At 43.5% G+C, this 20153-nt stretch overlaps 1 protein-coding gene across 1 annotated transcript in view; it reads left to right on the top strand.

The window, feature by feature from the left end:
* The first annotated feature begins 103 nt into the window (after positions 1–103).
* RECK (reversion inducing cysteine rich protein with kazal motifs) overlaps positions 104–20153 on the top strand; it is a 74015-nt gene continuing 53965 nt past the window's right edge. The window contains 3 exon segments of the mRNA XM_076330679.1: positions 104–182; positions 3938–3996; positions 18492–18566. Of these exon segments, the coding sequence (XP_076186794.1) occupies positions 104–182; positions 3938–3996; positions 18492–18566 (213 nt within the window).

The following is a 20153-nucleotide window of genomic DNA, read 5'->3' as shown; positions in this document are numbered from 1 at the left end:
CTGCCCGCGTCAGAGCCCGTCCGTCTGGCGGGCGGGGGTCGCGAGGCGGAGCCGCGCGGCGGACGCTCGGCGCGTCAGGGCACTGCGGGTTCGCGACCGGGCCATGGCGGTAGCGGCCGCTCGGTGGCCCTGGGCCCTGCTCTGCCTGGCGGCGGCTCTGCTGCTCTTCCCCGGGGCGGCCGGTGAGTAGCGAGCCGCGGAGCAGGGGAGGCGGCTCCGCGGGTCCCTCTTCAACAACATGGCGCAGGGGCGAGGCCGTCCGCGGGGTGCCGAAGCCTTGGGGCGGTGGCGTCGCCGGCGGGGATGGAGCGCGGCCCGGCGCCGTGGGTCCCTCCTGTCTCGCCGCAGCCGGGGGCGGGCTGTCTGCAGCCGGGGGAGAGGGGGGACGGCACCCCGGCACCCGCTGTCGTCCGCACCTGCCCCGCGGGAGCGGGAGGCCGGTGGGTGCGGGGCCGCAGCAGGTGAGGGTCGGCGGCGGGTGCCCGCGGGACGCTGCCAGGAAGGGGCAGCGTCGCCTTCCTGGTGTCGGTCGTCTTCCCGCTGCTGCTGTCTCGGTGTCCGCCCCCGCCCCCACCCCCCGCCTACCCGTGGAAAGCGCCCGCCTGAAACCCTGGTGCGAAGGCCGGCAGCCGGAGAGAGGGGGCTTAAATAGCTGAGGTAGCGAGGAGTGGGATGCAGGGGTACGGCCGTCTTTCCCACATCCCGCCTGGCAGTGTGATGGGGACAGACCCCTTCTTTTACCCCACCGAGTTACATGACTCGGGGCCAGGATTTGTGTCTTCGGCTGTCGTGCTGGCAATAGGTAAATTCCCAAGATTGTGGTTTGAAACAGAGAAGACCTGGTGTCTTGCTCCAGATGGGTAAAACCTGACTTGTGGATTGCCATATGAAATGTCAGAACAGCCCTTGTATTCCAGGGCTTGTATTCCTTGTGGTTTTGCTGACATTTTCAGTAAGAAGAATGGTATTGAACAAGATACTGAATTTTTAAAAAAGTAAAGGCAAGATGTTTAATAGAGAGAAGGGTAGTGATAAGATAGTTTCCCGCATTAAAGTTGGCTGTAAAAAGCTAGTGGAATGAAATACGACATACTCTAGCCCAACTTTCCCTTGGTAAACCTACTCATATTGCTGAGATAGCAGGTATTATCAAAGAAGGAAGTGTAGATACTTCATAGTTGGACGTGAATAAAATTTTGAAATGAAACTTGGAAATTTTTTAGTAAAACTAGAAAAAGTGGAAATGAGAAGGTAAGGGACTGACTGAAAGAGATGTCATAAGACATTTCAGAAGAGGTTAACTGGAAAGAGAACTGAGGAATTGTGTTTGGAATGGATATTGTTAATACCTTCTATTTCTGACTTAAGCACTAAAGATCACTCTGGGCCAGTTTAATTCGCTGCTAATTCAAGATACCATCAATTGATTACGATTTTGTATAAAAGGAATTAAATGACCATAAAGTTTAGTATATTGTTATTTCATTGTAACACTCTTTGGTATAATTGATAAGACTTGAAACTCAGCAGTGGAAGTGATTGAGAAGGAGAACTATCCTGGATGTGTGTTAACCCTCATAGGACGGTTGACAGCCACTGAAAACTAATGGATAAAAGACCACAGAGTATTCAATAATCTATGTGAAGGAGCGTTTAATAAAATGTTGCCTAAGATATTAATGAACTCAAATCATAGTGACATACGCAGTTAAACATATGCATTGTCACCTAAGCCAATGTAAATTTTCTTTATAGGTTGGGAACTGTGAATTCTTGGGTCTCTTAAATGTAGCAGTTACTCGCAATAAAAATTTATATAATGAAAAATTTCTAGGACTCACGGTGAAACAAAACAACAAAAACATGATTGAGTAGCCAGTATTTCTGTTTGTAAGTAAAGCCTATGTTTAAGTACGTTTGGTTGGATTTTGACAATTAATTTGCTGGATATCTTTTCATTGTGAACCTGAATGTTTTCTCCAGCGCTGTGTTAATTTGCTTGCAGACTGATTGCATGGGCACTGAAATTTAGAAACGTTTCTGAAAATAAGTGCAACTCTTGCCTTAAGAAAAACTGTCTGTTCTTCAAAGTTAATGGTTTTTATTGTTATATATTTCTAATACCATGGCTTTATAACAGGACTAATAAAGTGTAAAGCAAAGCTTTTCAGTTAAGTGAAATAATAACTGAAGTTTGAACATGGTGGAGCCTGCTAATGATGAAGTTGATTCTTGGCACAGATCGGCTTACTGAACATAGTGCAGGAAAACCTGCAGGATCCCATGTGTAGCCCTCAAATCGGAAAGATTTTTACGCCATTTGTGTCATATCTCAGTCCTTTTCTGCGATGGTAGAAAATTGGCAAAAAACATTAAAATCAATTGTACAATTTCATTCTTTCATTTCATCGTATTGTAAGCAGGATTTTGATGCTGTCCTAATTTATTACAGGCATTTTGCTGTGTTATTTCTAATTATTAATGAAAACATTCACCAGTTACAAGTCCTACTTTGGTTTCACGTCTTTCCTCTTCAGGAATGATAGATTTCTGCATTAAAATATAGCTCAATCCTGTAGTAGCCGTTTTAAATTGTGACTGTTTCAGAAAACCTTTTCAGTGATTTCCACTCCCCGCCCTCCCCCAGTTCCTCAACATTTTCAGGCTGAAATTTTCTTTTCTTTTTTAATGTCATTTCAATATTGGAGAATTTTGGTTTTGGTGGTGGTGGATTCTTTTGGTTTTTTTTTTTAAATTGGCTATCTTCTTGTAACAGCTGTAAGCTTTCAGATGAAAACACTTGTAAGCTGTGAAATTATCAAGGAATTCATGCCCAAGATCCCTCTTATTGGTTCGGTCAAAATCTATTTAGTAACTAGGTCTTGTGAAATACAACTTTATCTGTGTGGTATCATTGTACAGTATTGCTTCTATGTTGTATCGGTGTGATATGTAGTTCAGATACAGTTGAGCAGAAATCTGTAATCATTAAATGATCCTGTGTGTGAAGATGTGCGTGGAAGTAAAAGCTTTGAAGGAAATCTCTGTCTGTTTTCTAATACACTGTTCCAAACACCAGGCAGTGAGGATGAAAATGAATATCAAGGAGTTGTGCGATTCATTTTATATTGGCCGAGCTTAACACCGAATGAAGGAAATATTTGGATGGTAGGGGGACAAAGCACAACAAAGTATAATGTTAAAAAGGATGCTTTAAATCTTGGTGTTTCATGACTTCTCAGTGCTTCAGTCTCATTTGTTTTCCTGTTGATGTGTTCATATCTGTGTTTGCTTTATGACTTACATCTAGTCTTGCAAAACCACTCTTAATCATCCATCACTAGTGGAACAGCTTATAGCTCTGTTCCAAGTTTTTAAGAAACCAGAGTTCAATGAGCAGCTGTGTTCACCTCTGTGTGAAAAGGGGTTCCTGCTCTGATTTCTTTTTCCACCTGTTCTAACTGGTTCTTGCACTTTTCAGATTCTGTGAGACTATTCAATTTACAAAGGCATATAGTCTCTATGGAGTTTTTTGGTGGGATTTTTGTTCACATTTTATTATTCTAGTCTTTTTTTTTATTTCTCCTGGGTTAATAAATTGAATTGCCTTATGAAGGTATTTGGCAGGTGCCAAGTTAGTGCAAGTTAAGCAGCAGAAATGTGGCTAAAAGCAGAAGGAAGGGGAGTGAGATCTCCTTTTGGTGGCAGTGAGTGTTCAGCAGTAATTCTGTGAGACTCGATGAACAGATCTGCGTCAACTTCGGAACAAAAATTTCTCATCTTTTTTGCCTTCTGGGAAGGAAAAATTTCTGAGAGTCATCTGTGGACCAGACAAATCGTCCTGATAGGCCCCCAAGTGGTTGCTTCTGTTCAGAAGTGATAGTTAAGTGCTTCAAGTCTTTTAAATATCTTTCTCCCTCCCCCTGCTTTTCCATAGGCTTGTCTTGTTGTTACCATGCAAAGGACAACTTAATGTGCCGTGATGTCTGTGAACAGGTAAGTTGTTTTAAATTTGGTTTATCCCTCAGAGTTAAAATCATGCCTTTAGACAATGACATAGGAAGATTAGGGTTATAAGCAAATGATTTTCTGTGTGAATACTATGTGTGAATCATGAGATGTAATATTATTGTTATTTAAATGAGAACTTAAAGGTTTAAAGCTGTAGTCCTCTTTCATAGTGGAAAACAGGTTCTGCTGAAGTTGAAGAGAAATAGAGATACAAATCTGAGGTCAGGATTTGGTCAAGAAGTGATAAGTATGTTAGGAAATGGGAGGGGTGAAGGTATTTTACCCAGTTTCTGGATCTTGTGTGTTTCCAAGTTTTGGGGAATTTAAAAAGAAGAACAAGATGTTAGTACTGTTCTTTATTCCTGCCAGTTCTTGTTTCTTAGCCAAGCATCTGAGATACTTATTATGATATATGGCTTTGTGAATCCAGCAAAAACTGCTTACTTACTCTGTTCATAAGGTAATAACAAAGAGCTGTTTGTGCTAAATTCAAGCTTGGAAAATATTTTTCCAGTACCTTTGGATAGTATGTTGTACAGTTTTGTGTGTGTGTATTTATATAAATTTATATACATAAAAAATTTTATACCAGTAAAGCATATATACACGTATACACAATTTTTATATTAAATTAAATTAATTTTTTATATCAAAATTGTGTCCTTACATCATACCTGCTCCCTTTTCTTGTCTTCGTTACCCACTTTGGGGCTATTCAAGCACTAAACCTGGTTATGATTAAGTTTATATTTATCTGTGATTGTACTAACAAAACTTGTAGTTTAAATTGCACTTCTTCCTCCCTGATATATTTATAGAGTGCAACCAAATCCCCTTTCAGCTTTCCTATTGTTAGGCCAAACAAGGAAAAGTCTTGTAGTCTCTTTGCATAAGATATTCTCTCAATTCGTATAATTATTCTTGCAGCCCTTCCAGCATAAGTTTATCTCTTTGAATACAGGTAAGCAAAACTGTACATGGTATTATAAACAAAAGTATAGCACTCAGTCTCAAAAATTGTGTTAAAACTTATGGGTAAGTAAGAGAAAGATACCCATTCCTGTATATAAACAAATTTAATTGGCAGGTTTAGTAGCTGCATTGAGAGGGTATTTGGAATAATCTGTCCAATTCTTTCTTCAAACCAAACTTCATTGGTTTAAAGTTCCCAGTTTATCATGTGAATTCCTGTTAGCTGTTCATGAAGGGCCTTGAGCTTTTTACTGTCAAATTTCATCCCATTTCTGTTATATTGGTTCTAATTATTGTGTAGGGTTTTCTGTGGTTTTTGTAAGATATTCTGATCTTGCCTCATCTGGATGATCTCTTTCTACTCAGATAATCAGAATATTCAGAGTCTTTGTGGTGAGAGGTCTAGAACAAGTCTAAAGCAAGACTGGCGCCCCTCAAATTGTTCTACAAGGAGCTGTCTTAGTTACCTCACATCAGGCTGGTAGCATTATTTTCTGAATGACCCTTTGATATAGGCCAGGAAACTGACTGAAGGGGCTGTCTACTATTTTTCTACTGATTTTCGTGCTCTGTAACTTAACCATTTTGTGCAGCACGATTCAAATGCTTTGTCTTTGTTGAGTCCATTTTGGAATGTATTATTTGATACTTACCCCCTTGTCTTAAACATAAAATTTGTAGCATGAAAGTTTACATACATGGGAGGTGACTGTGTTGTGGTTTAACCCCAGTCAGCAACTGAGCACCACACAGCCGCTCGCTCACTCCCTCCCCGGTGGGATGGGAGAGAGAACTGGAAGAGTAAAAGTGAGAAAACTCGTGGGTTGAGATAAAAAGTTTAATAATTGAAATAGAATAAAATCCTAGTAATAATAATAATACGAATATACAAAGCAAGTGATGCACAATACAATTGCTCACCACCCGCCGACCGATGCCCAGCCAGTCCCTGAGCAGCGGCCCCCCCCGCCAGCTTCCCCCAGTTTATGTACTGAGCATGACGTCACATGGTATGGAATGTTTCTTTGGCCAGTTTGGCTGTGCCCCCTCCCAGCTTCTTGTGCGCCTCCAGCCTTCTCAGTCGGTAGAGCATGGGAACCTGAAAAGTCCTTGACTAGTGTAAGCACTACTTAGCAACAACTAAAACATCGGTGTGTTATCAACATTATTCTCATCCTAAATCCAAACCACAGCGCTGTACCAGCTCCTAGGAAGAAAATTAACTCAATCCCAGCTGAAACCAGGACAGTATCCACCCCTTATTCTGTACCATCTACATCATGCCTAGGTCCCCCACTTTCCAATACGTTTCCATTAATCACCACCCCTTTTCCTGTTTCTTGATACATATACACACAGATATCATTCCCTTAGTCTGTGGGCCATCCCTCTAAAATGGACATTGAGTTCATTTAGCCCATGACTTTGGGCTCCATCTGTCATAATAATCTTTCAGGGCAGGAAAGATGGGGATGGTATGTGGTGTTGGATTGTTTCATGTTGAAGTCAGTTCTGGTTCCATCATCACTGTGCTTTGCTCGGTTTCATTGAAGTTCATTCTTCATTAATCTGGGTGATTCTTATTGTAATAACATTAGTATGGCATATAATATTATGTAACAATTAGTATCATATAGTTCAGATCATTAGCTATTCTCACCCAAAATCAAATCCCCTTGAAGTACACATCGGACTTCCCCATCCTTCTGCATTATCCACCAAGTGCACCCAGGTCCTTGAGCAAAAGCAATCCCATGGATGGGTTTGCCTTTGCCCAAGGCAGGAATAACCCAGACTGTCTTTCCCAGCATATTCTGTATGTGCGCTACAAGGACTTTATCCCCGTCTACAGTACATAAAAGTTTTGACTGGGCAGGGACAGCTCGATTAGCAGATCCCCTCGTGTTGACTAACCAGGTGGCCTTGGCTAAATGTGTGTCCCAATGTTTGAATGTCCCGCCACCCATTGCTCTCAGTGTAGTCTTTAACAGTCCATTGTATCGTTCGATTATCCCAGAGGCTGGTGCATGATGGTGGATGTGATACGCCCACTCAATGCCGTGCTCTTTGGCCCAGATGTCTATGAGGTTGTTTCGGAAATGAGTCCCGTTGTCTGACTCAATTCTTTCTGGGGTGCCATGTCACCACAGGACTTGCTTTTCAAGGCCCAGGATAGCGTTCCGGGCAGTGGCATGGGGCACGGGATGTGTTTCCAGCCATCCGGCGCTTGCCTTGGCGGGTTTGTGGGAATGTGATATAATCGGTCTGCCAGGCCTCCCCATATTTCTATTTCAGCCGTCGTCCTCCATACCAGAGAGGCTTGAACCGCTTGGATTGCTTGATCACAGCGCATGTTTCACATTCATGGATAACCTGTGCCATAGTGTCTGTGGTCAAGTCCACCCGATCATGAGCCCATCTGTATGTTGCACCTCTTCCTTGATGGCCTGAGGTGTCACGGGCCCACTGAGCTATAAATAAGTCACCCTGATGTTGCCAGTCCAGATCCACCTGAGCCACTTCAATCTTAGCAGCCTGATCCACCTGCTGGTGGTTTTGATGTTCTGGAGTGGCCCGACTCTTGGGTACGTGAGCATCTACGTGACAGACTTTTACAACCAGGTTCTCCCCCCGGGCAGCAATATCTTGCCACAATGCGGCAGCCCAGATGCGTTTGCCTCTGCGCTGCCAGTTGCTCTGCTTCCATTGCTGCAACCACCCCCACAGGGCATTTGCCACCATCCATGAGTCAGTACAGAGATAGAGCACTGGCCACTTTTCTCAGTCAGCAATGTCTAAAGCCAGCTGGACGGCTTTCACCTCTGCAAACTGACTCAATTCACCTTCTCCTTCAGCAGTTTCTGGGACTTGTCGTATACCACTCCATACAGCAGCCTTCCTCCTCCAATGCCTTCCCACAATACAACAGGACCCATCAGTGAACAGGGCATATTGCTTCTCATTTTCTGGTACTTTATTATACATTGGAGCCTCCTCAACACGCGTCACCTCCTCCTCTGGCAATACTCCAAAATCTTTGTCTTCTGGCCAGTGCATAATCAATTCCAAGATATCTGGGCGACTGGGGTTTCTTATTCGAGCCTGTTGTGTGATCAGTGCGACCCACTTACTCCACGTGGCATCAGTTGCATGATGTGTACATGGGACCCTCCCTCTGAACATCCAGCCCAGCACTGGCAGTCGGGGTGCCAGGAGGAGCTGTGCTTCGGTACCAACCACTTCCGAAGCAGCTTGAACCCCTTCATATGCTGCTAATATCTCTTTTTCAGTTGGAGTGTAGCGGGCCTCGGATCCTCTGTATCCCGGACTCCAAAGCCCTAGGGGTCGACCTCGAGTCTCCCCTGGTGCTTTTTGCCAGAGGCTCCAGGTAGGGCCATTCTCCCCGGCTGCTGTGTGGAGCACTTGTTTTACATCTTGCCCTGCCCGGACTGGCCCAAGGGCTACTGCATGAACTATCTCCTCTTTAATTTATTCAAAGGCCTGTCGCTGCTCGGGGCCCCATTTGAAATCGTTCTTCTTCTGGGTCACTTGATAGAGAGGGTTTACAATCAGACTGTAATTTGGAATGTGCATTCTCCAAAAAACCACAACACCTAAAAAAGCTTGTGTTTCCATTTTGCTAGTTGGTGGAGATATGGCTGTTATTTTGTTGATCACATCCATTGGGATCTGACGACGTCCATCTTGCCATTTTATTCCTAAAAGCTGGATCTGCTGTGCAGGTCCCTTGACTTTACTTTGCTTTATGGCAAAACCGGCCTTCAGCAGGATTTGGACTATTTTCTTCCCTTTTTCAAAAACTTCTCCTGCTGTGTTGCCCCACACAATGATGTCATCAATGTATTGCAGGTGTTCTGGAGCCTCACCCTGTTCCAGTGCAGTCTGGATCAGTCCATGGCAAATGGACAATGGCTGTGTTTCCACCCCTGGGGCAGTCGGTTCCAGGTGTACTGGACGCCCCTCCAAGTGAAAGCAAACTGTGGCCTGCACTCCGCTGCCAAAGGGATTGAGAAAAACGCATTAGCAATATCAGTTGTGGCATACCACTTGGCTGCCTTTGACTCCAGTTCGTATTGAAGTTCTAGCATGTCTGGCACAGCAGCGCTCAGCGGTGGCGTGACTTCATTTAGGCCACGATAGTCTACCGTTAGTCTCCACTCTCCATTAGACTTTCACACTGGCCATACGGGACTGTTAAAGGGTGAGCGAGTCTTGCCGATGACTCCTTGGCTCTCCAGTCATTGAATCCGCTTATGGATGGGAATCAGGGAGTCTTGATTGGTGCGATATTGCCACCGATGCACCGTTGTGGTAGCGATTGGCACCTGTTGGTCTTTGACCCTCAGCAACCCCACAGCAGAAGGATCCTCCGAGAGACCAGGCAAGGTGGACAGCTGTTTAATTTCCTCCATCTCCAAGGCAGCTATACCAAAAGCCCACCGGTACCCTTTTGGATCCTTGAAATACCCTCTCCTGAGGTGGTCTATGCCCAGGATGCACGGAGCCTCTGGGCCAGTCACAATGGGGTGCTTTTGCCCCTCATTCCCAGTTGGGCTCCCTTTGGCTTCCAATAGTTAGCTGTTGGGATCCCCCTGTCACCCCAGAAATACAGATGGGTTCTGCCCCTGTTTGGCTTGATGGCATTAGGGTACACTGTGCACCGGTGTCCACTAGAGCCTTATACTCCTGTGGGTCTGATGTGCCAGGCCACCGAATCCACACAGTCCAGTAAACCCGGTTGTCCCTTTCCTCCCCCTGGCTGGAGGCAGGGCCCCTCCAGTCCTGGTCATAGTATTCATTTCTCATTTCCTGTAAATACGGGTCAGGAGTTCCTTCATTAAAATCAGGAGTAACATCAGCCCTTCTACTCTGTCTGGGGAACTGCCTGCTGGAAACTGGAGCAGCAATTTTCCTGGAAAATTGTGCTTTTGTGGTTGTGATTGTTTTTCCTTGCAATTCACGTACCCGCGCCTCTAGGGCTGAGGTAGGTTTTCCATCCCACTTCCTCATGTCCTCTCCGTTGTCACGCAGGTAAAACCACAGGGTGCCCCGTGGTGTGTACCCTTTATATTCTCTCTCTTGAGCAAAAGAACGCTGACTCCTAATAGCCGAGATACTGGTCCATACAGGTGAGGAGTAGGACCTGTCCTCTCTGAGTTGCTGGACCTCCCAGGACAGTTTCTCCACAGCTGAGATGAGGGAGGAAGAGAGACTTTCTTTGTATTGCTGAAGTTGGCCAGCCAATTCATCCACTGTTTGTCCCTCTCTGTCCTTCCAGGTCATCACTGCCAATGAGTTGGCATATGACGATGGGGAGCTCCTTACAAACTTCCGCCACATGGGTCGTGTGTCCTTGACTTCATCTGGATCTTTGGATAGCTGTTCATTGTTCAGGTCATCATAAATCACCTCCAGCACAGCTAATTCCCTCAGGTACTGGATACCCTTCTCATTGGTGGTCCACTTGCCTGGGTGACATAACATCTTCCTTGAAGGGATACCTTTCCTTCATGCTTGACAGCAGTTGCCTCCAGAGGCTGAGGAATCATGTCCCTTTTCCAATTGCTTTGTCAATGCCCCCTTCCCTAGAAAGGGATCCCAGCTGCTTGGCTTCTTTACCTTCTAATTCCAGGCTACTGGCCCCATTATCCCAGCATCGGAGCAGCCAGGTGACAATGTGTTCGCCTGGACGACGGCTGAAATCTTTTCGTGTATCTTGCAGCTCACTCAGGGATAGAGATCGGGTGGTTACTGCCTCTTTCATTAATTCTTCCTCTTCTTCCTCCCTGAGCAGTTGCCGGCCCTCCTCCTCCTGTTCTCATGATGACCCTTCTCCAGGGTAGTCTGCCTCGTACACTTCTTCCTCTGGCTCCCTTTTAGAAGCAGCTTCTTCCTCCCTTACTAAACGAGCCGACTTCGCATCCAAGATTTCTTTTGTGTACAGGGGCGACTGATACCGGCACAGGCTGGTTCTTTGGTTCAGCCACAGGGCCTGTCACCGGGGTCAGAGTGGCCGCAGGGCCTGTCATTTATCGTCAGATCCAGAGACCTTCTCTTCCCTTTGAGGGTACTGAGTAGTGTTGAACAGGGCTCGGTGGGCATGGGCCAGGCCCCAGCACGTTGCAGTGATCTGCGTCTCTCTGGAGTTGCCGGGGTGACAGCATACTTTGTCCAAATATTCTACTAACTTTTCAGGATTCTGCACTTGCTTAGGGGTGAAGTTCCAAAACAGTGGAGGTGCCCACTGGCCTAGGTACTTGCCCATGCTATCCCCCACACCCTGCCACTCATAACTATCCAGCCTTGGGGCAGATCTCTGGATGATATTCTTAAATTGCTTATTAACCTTAGACAAAACCAAAACAATATTCCCAAGAGATACCAATAGAAGTATCTTAACTACCCAAGGATGTTCAAGATACTGAAAAGTTACTGTAATGAAGGAGGAAACATCATAGAAGAAGGTAGTGACACTGCCATTCTGTATTTCCTCCGTAAAAAAACTCTCAGAGGAAGGACTGTAATTGCTAATTGTCTCCTTGAAGTGGTACCCGAAGTACAGTAATGGCTTCAGTACAAAGCTGAAATACCAGATTAAGCTCAAGGCCAGTGTTTTAATAACAAATCTCCCAGGCAAAACATCACTAATCACTGCAGACCACAGCAAACTGCAAAAACCAACACCAATCTCTAACATGTACAGCAAAAAACCGAGCACGATGCAGATTAGACAAATCAATATCGAGAACAGAGGAACCAACATTGTGACCCGCAACTGTTAACAGATATAAATTCCTTAATATGCTCCAGTTAATCTGTTACTATCTCAAACCCTTCGAGCCCCACGTTGGGTGCCAAAAAGGACTGTTGTGGTTTAACCTCAGTCAGCAACTGAGCACCACACAGCTGCTCGCTCACTCCCTCCCCCTCCCCGGTGGGATGGGAGAGAGAACTGGAAGAGTAAAAGTGGGAAAACTTGTGGGTTGAGATAAAAAGTTTAATAATTGAAATAGAATAAAATCCTAGTAATAATAATAATAATACAAATATACAAAGCAAGTGATGCACAATGCAGTTGCTCACCACCTGCCGACCAATGCCCAGCCAGTCCCTGAGCAGCGGCCCCTCCCTGCCAGCTTCCCCCAGCTTTATATACTGAGCATGACATCACATGGTATGGAATATCTCTTTGGCCAGTTTGGGTCAGCTGTCCTGGCTGTGCCCCCTCCCAGCTTCTTGTGCGCCTCCAGCCTTCTCAGTCGGTAGAGCATGGGAACCTGAAAAGTCCTTGACTAGTGTAAGCACTACTTAGCAACAACTAAAACATCGGTGTGTTATCAACATTATTCTCATCCTAAATCCAAACCACAGCGCTGTACCAGCTCCTAGGAAGAAAATTAACTCCATCCCAGCCAAAACCAGGACAGACTGTAAAGGAACAGAGTTGGCTGAATTGATTTGCCTTTTCCCATCTTTCCAAACACGTTTTCTAAAATATTTGCCATGCACTTGTTGCCTTGTCTGTACTACCACACTGTACCATCCTAACACGATAATTTATTTAATAATAATAATAAAAAAATCCTCCTCCTAGACTTGGTAGTTTGAGCCATAAAACATTGAAGTTGCTTGCCAGGGACGGCAGGGAAAGAGAGCAGGCTTGTGCTCCATATTTCTATTTAACTAATGCTTAGGGAATGCCAGCGACTAGGGTGCACAGACAGGAATTTGGGTGTTAACACAGCTGTTTCTTGTGGAGAGGGCCAGCAGGAGGTGCAGATGTACTGCTTGAGACTGTGTGCACCTATTGTGTCCAGCAGGACAGCCTCTGGCACTGGCTGGGCCAACCACTCATGACATGTTGGAGGTTTTGACCCAGAGTGAGCTCTTGAGAAAGAATGTGTCCATCCAAGTCTTGGTCTGCCGTGAAAGGATGGTGTCTCTCCTTGAGTCAGTGGCACTTAAACTGTGGGAGTCATGCTCTGGTCAGCTTCCTGAACTGTCAGATAAAGAAGCTGAGGATAGAAGCATTGCCTCAGTGTAAATGGGAGCTGGATGAGCTTTTCATGGAGAACCTGCAAGGGCAATAGCCTGAACTATGCATTGCATGGAAAGAAGGATGGCCAGAGGCTATGCTTCTTGGAGACTGGAATTTTGTGACTCCTGACAGCAGGAAGAAGTTTCTTGGCCCGTCTTTGGATACACACTTACAGAATAGATTTGGGGCCTTAGAACAGGTAAGGAGGAACAAGCTCCATCAGGGAGCCATCTTGGCCTTATCAACTGGTTGTAAACAGTGACACCAGGAGAAAGACTCCCTTCAGCAGGGGATGGAAGCACTCATCTGCAGATGAGACTTGCTGTCTAAGGTGGTTTGGTTTTTAGGGGCTCAGATCTAGGATGCTGCAGAAATTGCAAGGTTTTTTTGACCCTCAGACTATTACCCATTGGCTGCTCATCTACATGAACACCAGTGATACTACTGAGGGAGGCCTTGCGTGTGTAAAAGGTAACTACAGCCCAGGGGCTAGGGTGAAGGGCACAGGAGGTGGTGTTCTCCTTGATCCTGCCCGTAAAGGAAAAAGGCTTGATTAAGAATAAGGAATTCTGCTAACTTGTAATTCAGCTACTTTAAGTGAGCCCTTTGAAAAAGAAAACTTGGATTACAGATTTGTTTGTCAACTAACATGATTCAAACATCTAATTATTTTGCGTTCTTAGTAAGTATTATTCCAAGCTTAGTTTCAATATCATCTCCTTTTCATGATTATTTGATTAAGTCTGTCAGATACTGTAGCAAGGAATAAGTGGGGCTGTCTTTCTTTAATTGACATTTTTTTCTTAAGTTTATTTCTGGGAAGTTTCACAATGATAAGGTTCCTGGCAGCATTCGTCTCTGTACCACTCCAGAGATCTCTATCCAGATCCTCCTCCAAGCATAAGAACAGTCCATTCCAGTCCTCAGGAAAACATGTTAATGTTTCAAGACGCTGGCTTGGCTAAACAGAGAAGTCATGAACAAGCTTCAATGCAGAAAGGCAGTATAGAGAAGGTAGAAGCAGGGAAAGGTTATAAAAGAGGAATTTAGGCATGTAAGGTTATATTGGGAAAGAGAAGGTTCAACTGGAGTTGAGACTTGCAGAGGATGTCGGGGCAACAAGACATGCTATGGCACTAGTTAAAGGCTGAAGAAGGAAAAATGTGTGACTGTTGCTGAATGCAGCACGTGATTAGTGTTGGCAGACACAGATAAGGCAGAGGTACTGAATGCCTTCTTTCACAAGTCTTTGTTAACAAGATTTCTCAGTCCTCTGTGCATAGAGACAGGGTTCAAGGAGGAGTACCACCAGTAATAGGTGATGGTTGAGTTGGGAATTACTTGAGAAAATTTGACCCATACACGTCCATGGGACTAGATAGACTGCATCTGAGGGTGCTGAGACAGCTGGCTGGTGTCACTGCAAGGTTACTCTCTATCATCTTTAAAAGGTTGTGGAACTTGGGGGAGGTCCCCACTAACTGGAGAAGGACAAACAATGTACCCATCTTAAAAAAAAACAAAAACAAAAAACCCCCAAAGGACAGTTCCCAATCCAGCAAACTACAGACAAGTCATCTTCTCTTAATCCCTGCAAAAATCATGGGCAGAGTCCTCTCGGAACTCATTTCTGAGCATGCAAGGGGTAAATCATGCCTGGCAAACCTGATTGTCTTTGATAATAAGGCTGGATTTCTGGATGAGGGGAAAGGAGTGGATGTCATTTGTGTTGACTTTAGCAAGACTTGCAACACTGCCTCCCTCAATATTTTTGTACCCATTTTAGGATAATACGGTTTTGATGGATGAACAACTAGATGAGTAAAAAAATTGGTTGGATAATCAGGCTCAGAGATAGAGGTTAGTGGGTCCTACTCTGCCTGCAGGCTAATAAGAAGTGGAATACCAAAGGGGTCTGTCCTGGGACCTGTCCTTTTTAACATCTTTATTAATGACCTGGAGGAGGTGACAGATTCCACTCTTGTTGAGTTTTCAGGCAATACCAAGCTGGAAGGAAAAGTTGATATAATGGCAGGATTGTCATCCAGAGGGACCTGCCAACAGGAACTTTATGAAATTCAGCAAGGACAAATGCAAAGTCCTGCACCTGGGAAGAAAGAATCGCTTGCAACAATATGAGTTGGAGATTGATTCGCTAGGGAACAGATTTGCTGAAAAAGGATCCAGAGGTACTGGTATACAGACAGCAAGCTGAACATGAGCCAGCAGTGTGCCCCAACAATAAAGAAGGCATCCTGGCTTATATTAACAGGAGCATAGCCAGTAGGTCTAGAGAAATGATTCTCCCCATTTAGTCAGCACTTGCTGACCACATCTAGAATACTGTGTCCAGTTTTGTCCCCCCTGTTACAAGAATGACAACAGTTAACTGGAACAAGTTAGCAGAGAGTCACCAAGGTGATCAGGGGGCTGGAGCACATGCCTTCTCTGGAGAGGCTGAGGGAACTGCCTTTAGCCTGGGGAAGAAGCAGCACCTCAGAGCAGCCTTCCGATACCTGGGATAAGATTGCTCAGAAGAAAAAGCCAGGCTCTTCAGTGGTACATAGTGGGAGGACAAGTGAGAGCAGTCATAAATTGAAACTAGAGAGTTCCAGCTGGTTGTAAGGAGGAACTTTTCTACCATGAGAACACAGAGGCTGTGCATCCTCCATCCTCAGAGGTTTTCCTGACTGGTTAAAACCCTGAGCAACGTGGTCTGGCCTCATAGTTGACCCTGCTTTTAGCAGGAGGTTGAAATAAATGATCTTCTGAGATCCCTTCCAACCTGAATTATTTTATTATTCTATGACCCCAGAAGACCCCAAATACTACTGCAGTTCTTTTCTTGCTCTCATTTCTGAAACCAGTACTATTGTTCTCTTGGTTTTCTTTCCAGGATTTTATCGTGTTGCAAATTTAGAGTAGAACTGTAATGTATTTCTCCTTCTGGAAGATCTGAAAAGCATCCATGTTTCAGTTATTCCTGTAATTTCCAGTTTCATATCCCACATTAATAGGTCTGTTTCCATCATTTTGTTGCCCAGTTTCTTGTGTTAATTTATAAGTGTTTTACTTAATTGGTCTGCTAAAGGAACAAGAACTAAAAACATGATTAATGTGGGACCAGAAAACAATTTAAAATGTGCTGGGAGCTCAACTTACGTTAACACTTCCATGAAACTTTAAAAAACAAAAACAACAAAGCAACAATAACAACAAAAGCAACACCAAAAAGATTGATGAGGTAAAGGCATCTTATAATAAACTGTTAAAATATTGCTACTGTTGTAAGGAAATGAGATGAGCAACACTACAAAATGGTCTGAAAGACACCTGGGAAAAAAAGATAAATTTACATGATTCAAAATTGTGTATGAAAGTCAATAAGGTAAGGTAAGATTTCTTCCCAAGTATAGCTATGCAAAATAATTTAAGTTGGAAGAGTCATTTTGTCTAACCTCCTGCTCAGAGAGGTGCTAGCTTCAAAATTAAATCAGGTTGCTCAGGATCTTGTTAGTCAAGTTTTGAATATGCTCCAGGATGGGCTTTCCACAGCCTTTCTAGGGAATCTGTTCCAGCACTTAACTACTCTTATGGTGAAGGGTTTATTTTCCTTTGCATCCAGTCAGGATTTCTCTTGCTGCAACTTGTTACTTTTGCAGCTCATCCATCCACTGTGCAACTCTGAGAACAGTCTGACTTGTCTTTTCTATAATTCATCTTCAGGTACTGGAAGACAGGAATTTAGATCCCTCCTGCTCCCTCTTAACCCTTCTTCAGTTTGAACAGATTCCTTTACCGCGGCCTGTCTTGGTATGTTGTAAAGTCCAGCATCTTTTGTGGCCTTCTACTGGAGTCTCTGCAGTTCATCAATAATGTTCCTTGCACAGGGGTGGCACAAAACTGGGTTTGGTATTACATAGGTGGCCTCATCAGTGCCTAATAGAAGAGAATGGTTATCTTCCTTTAACCTGCTGGGAGTGCTGTTGCTAATGAAGTGCGATATGCCATTAGCTTTCAGTGCCACATTGGTGCACTGCTGACCCATGTTCAACTTGTCATTCACCAGGACCCAACACCCTTTTCTGCAAAGCTGCTTTCTAGGCAGTGAGCACCCAGCCTGTACTGTTGCATGGGGTTATTCCATTTCAGCTGCAAGATTCTGTGTTTGCTGCTGTGTTGAACTGCTTGAGTTTCCTGTCAGCCTGTTGAAATACATCTGAGTGGCAGCTCCACTCTCCGATATATTGATGACAGCTCCCAGTTTAGGCTCATCTGCGTACCTGCTGAGGATTTTTTCTGTCCCATTGTCCAGCTTGCTAATAAAGTAATTAACAGTATTGGTTTGAATCCTATATTACACCACTTCTAAGTGGCCAACACTTAGATATTGAACTGCTGACTGCTAATCTTTGAGCCCTACTGTCCAGGCAGTTTGTCACCCGCCTTGTAGCCCACCTGTCCCATCCACGTTTCACCTGTTTGGCTTGAAGATATGGTGGGAGACCATGCAAAAACCTTTTTAAAGTCAAGGTAGACAACATACACTGTTCCCCACTTTTTTACTAAACCAGTCTTTTCATTATGGAAAGCTATCAGACTAAATTTGCCCTTGGTATGCCTGTGCTGACTGTTCCCAGTCACCTTCTTGTCCTTCATGTGCCCTGACATGGCTTCTGTGAGGATTTGTTCCACGATCTTCCTGCACGGTGAGGTTAGGCTGAACAGCCTGTAATTCCCCAGATTATCCTTCTTGCCTTTCTAAAGGATATGCTGTTTGTCTTTTTTCAATCATCAGGAGCCTCATCCAATCACCATGATCTTTCAAAAATGATAGCAATGCCTTGTAGTGACAGTGGCTAGCTTCTCAACATCCTCAGTTGGCATCCCATCCACTCTCATGAACTTCTGGATGTTCAGTTTGCTTAGGTGGTGCTTAACTTGATCTTGCTCTGCTGTGGGTAGTATTCATTCCCCTGTTAGTTTTGATAGTCTCTTTAACTAATCTAGGTTTTGTTTGTCTTTGTTCCACAAAACGTATTTGTTTCAGGTTTTTTTGGAAGGAGTTTAGTTGCCTGAGGTCATGTAACATGTAGCAGAAGGTTAATTAAGTAAATAGAGTTGTATAATATTTTGATATGTGGGGCAGAAATCCTCTGTTTTTCACACTGCCTATTCAATAGAAACTTTTTGATTGAAGTGTTTGAGGAGGAAATTCTCATTCACTTCTAAATATAAAAATTCCTTCTTCATAAAAAGTGGAACATATTTGAAAAACTATAGATAGATAAAAGAAAATCTTAACTTTGCATTGTTTACATATTAACTGTTAGCCAAAGTTGTCGAAGGGTAGATAGTAGTGAAACTAAAAACGATGAAATCAATTGAAAAAAGTATTCATTGTGTAGTTACATTCTATATGTTTTAAGGTGTGTTTTGTTTCTAACAGATTTTGTCTTCTAAGAGTGATTCTCGTTTGAAGCACTTACTGCAGCGAGCACCTGAGTATTGTCCAGAATCAATGGTAAGGCTTGCTAGTTTTTAATTAAAGAAAACAAAACAACTAATCTTACATTAACAAAGTTTTGCTTGCAAAAATAAGGTTTTAAAATTACTTGTATTTTATTTACTCACTGAGTTTTGAGCTGGTAGAACATGTGTGTATGTCTTGAAGCTTTTTCTTCCTTGTTATGAGGACTAGAAAAATTCTTATTATGAGATTTGATCCTCAAAGTAGCATTTATTTTTTTGTAAAGCCATTATTACGCTACTTGCAATAAGACGGGACTTGACAATTTTGCTAGGTGTCCTGGTCGTGTAAGCTATGAAATGCAATGAAAATCTGACCTATGTTGTAAAAAATTGTGCTGGGTGATTGTCACTTGGATGTTGATGGCAGCGACTTAAATTAGGTCATGTGTTCCAGCTTGTGTATGGGACAAAGCTGTGAGGTCTTGGTTGGACTAAGGCAAGGAGACCCTCATAGCTGCTCTGAATGGTTTATGGCCACATCTGACAAACTGAAGTAATGATTTTATTGGATAGATAATTTTATGGTTTCCTAAAAGTTCTCTAGTGTATCACTAAAAAAATGAAGAATATAATCTGCTCCCTGTCTTAGAGATGATCTAACTGGGGAAGAGATAAGCACTATCATTCAGATTGTAAATTCTGGAGTCTTCTCTCTTGGCAACTTAGAATATCTCAACACATTTGCTATCAGAAAGGTCTGCTTTCTTCTTGTAATTTTTGTTACTTCTAAACAGTATCAATACTGTTTCCAGCTAGCCTAAAACATATACTCAGCTCAAATGGGTAATGTGTAGGAGTAGTAAATCTGAGAATAACATTTTATAAGCAACTTTGCAAGAGTGTGTTTGCTTATAGATCCTCTCCTCCAGCGTGTCAAAAGTATGTTTTTTTCAATGTTTAGTTCCTGTTGATCATCAGCTCTAAGGTCTTGGAAGGTGACAGATGGCTGATGTGAAACCTATGGCATGAAAACATATCAAAGTGGTGAATAGCGTTTGTTTTGGTACTGGTTTTCTTTATCTTTTATTCCCTGATAGGAAGAGTAGGATCTATCTGTATAGTAGAGGAGTGCATTTTCAGAAGACAGGATTGGAGAGTATCTGAAAGGGGGAAAATGATTGACACGATTTTTTTAACTCCGAATTACCATCTTTATAAATGGCAAGTTTACTGTGCAGTACGTATCTTAAATTAGTATTGCTTGTCTTTGTTGGAGAGGTGTTCTAGTGACATTCCACAGATGAGTGGATAGGTTATGAATTTAATCAGATGGTCTATTTTCTGGAGCACTGGTTACAGACATTGTGTTGTCTATATTCCTTCAGGTAATAGGATAGAAAGGGTATTGCCTGGTATTAAGTAATACAGTAACTGCCAACACAAGAGGCGACTTTATCTTAGAATCATAGAATCGTTTAGGTTGGAAAAGACCCTTAAGATCATTGAGTCCAACCGTCAACCTTCTCATGAAATAAAGGAAGTCAACTGAATCAATGGGGTGGAACTAGTAGAAGTAGCAGCTCTTTACCTTTTTCTTTTGAGCTGACTTTGACTCTTATCTAAGTGGGAAACTCCCACA

The sequence above is a fragment of the Aptenodytes patagonicus genome, chromosome 2 (genome assembly GCF_965638725.1).
Source record: "Aptenodytes patagonicus chromosome 2, bAptPat1.pri.cur, whole genome shotgun sequence".
NCBI classification, from domain to species: domain Eukaryota; kingdom Metazoa; phylum Chordata; class Aves; order Sphenisciformes; family Spheniscidae; genus Aptenodytes; species Aptenodytes patagonicus.
The sequence above is the reverse complement of the archived record's forward strand: the minus strand, read 5'-3'. Positions and strand labels throughout refer to the sequence as shown.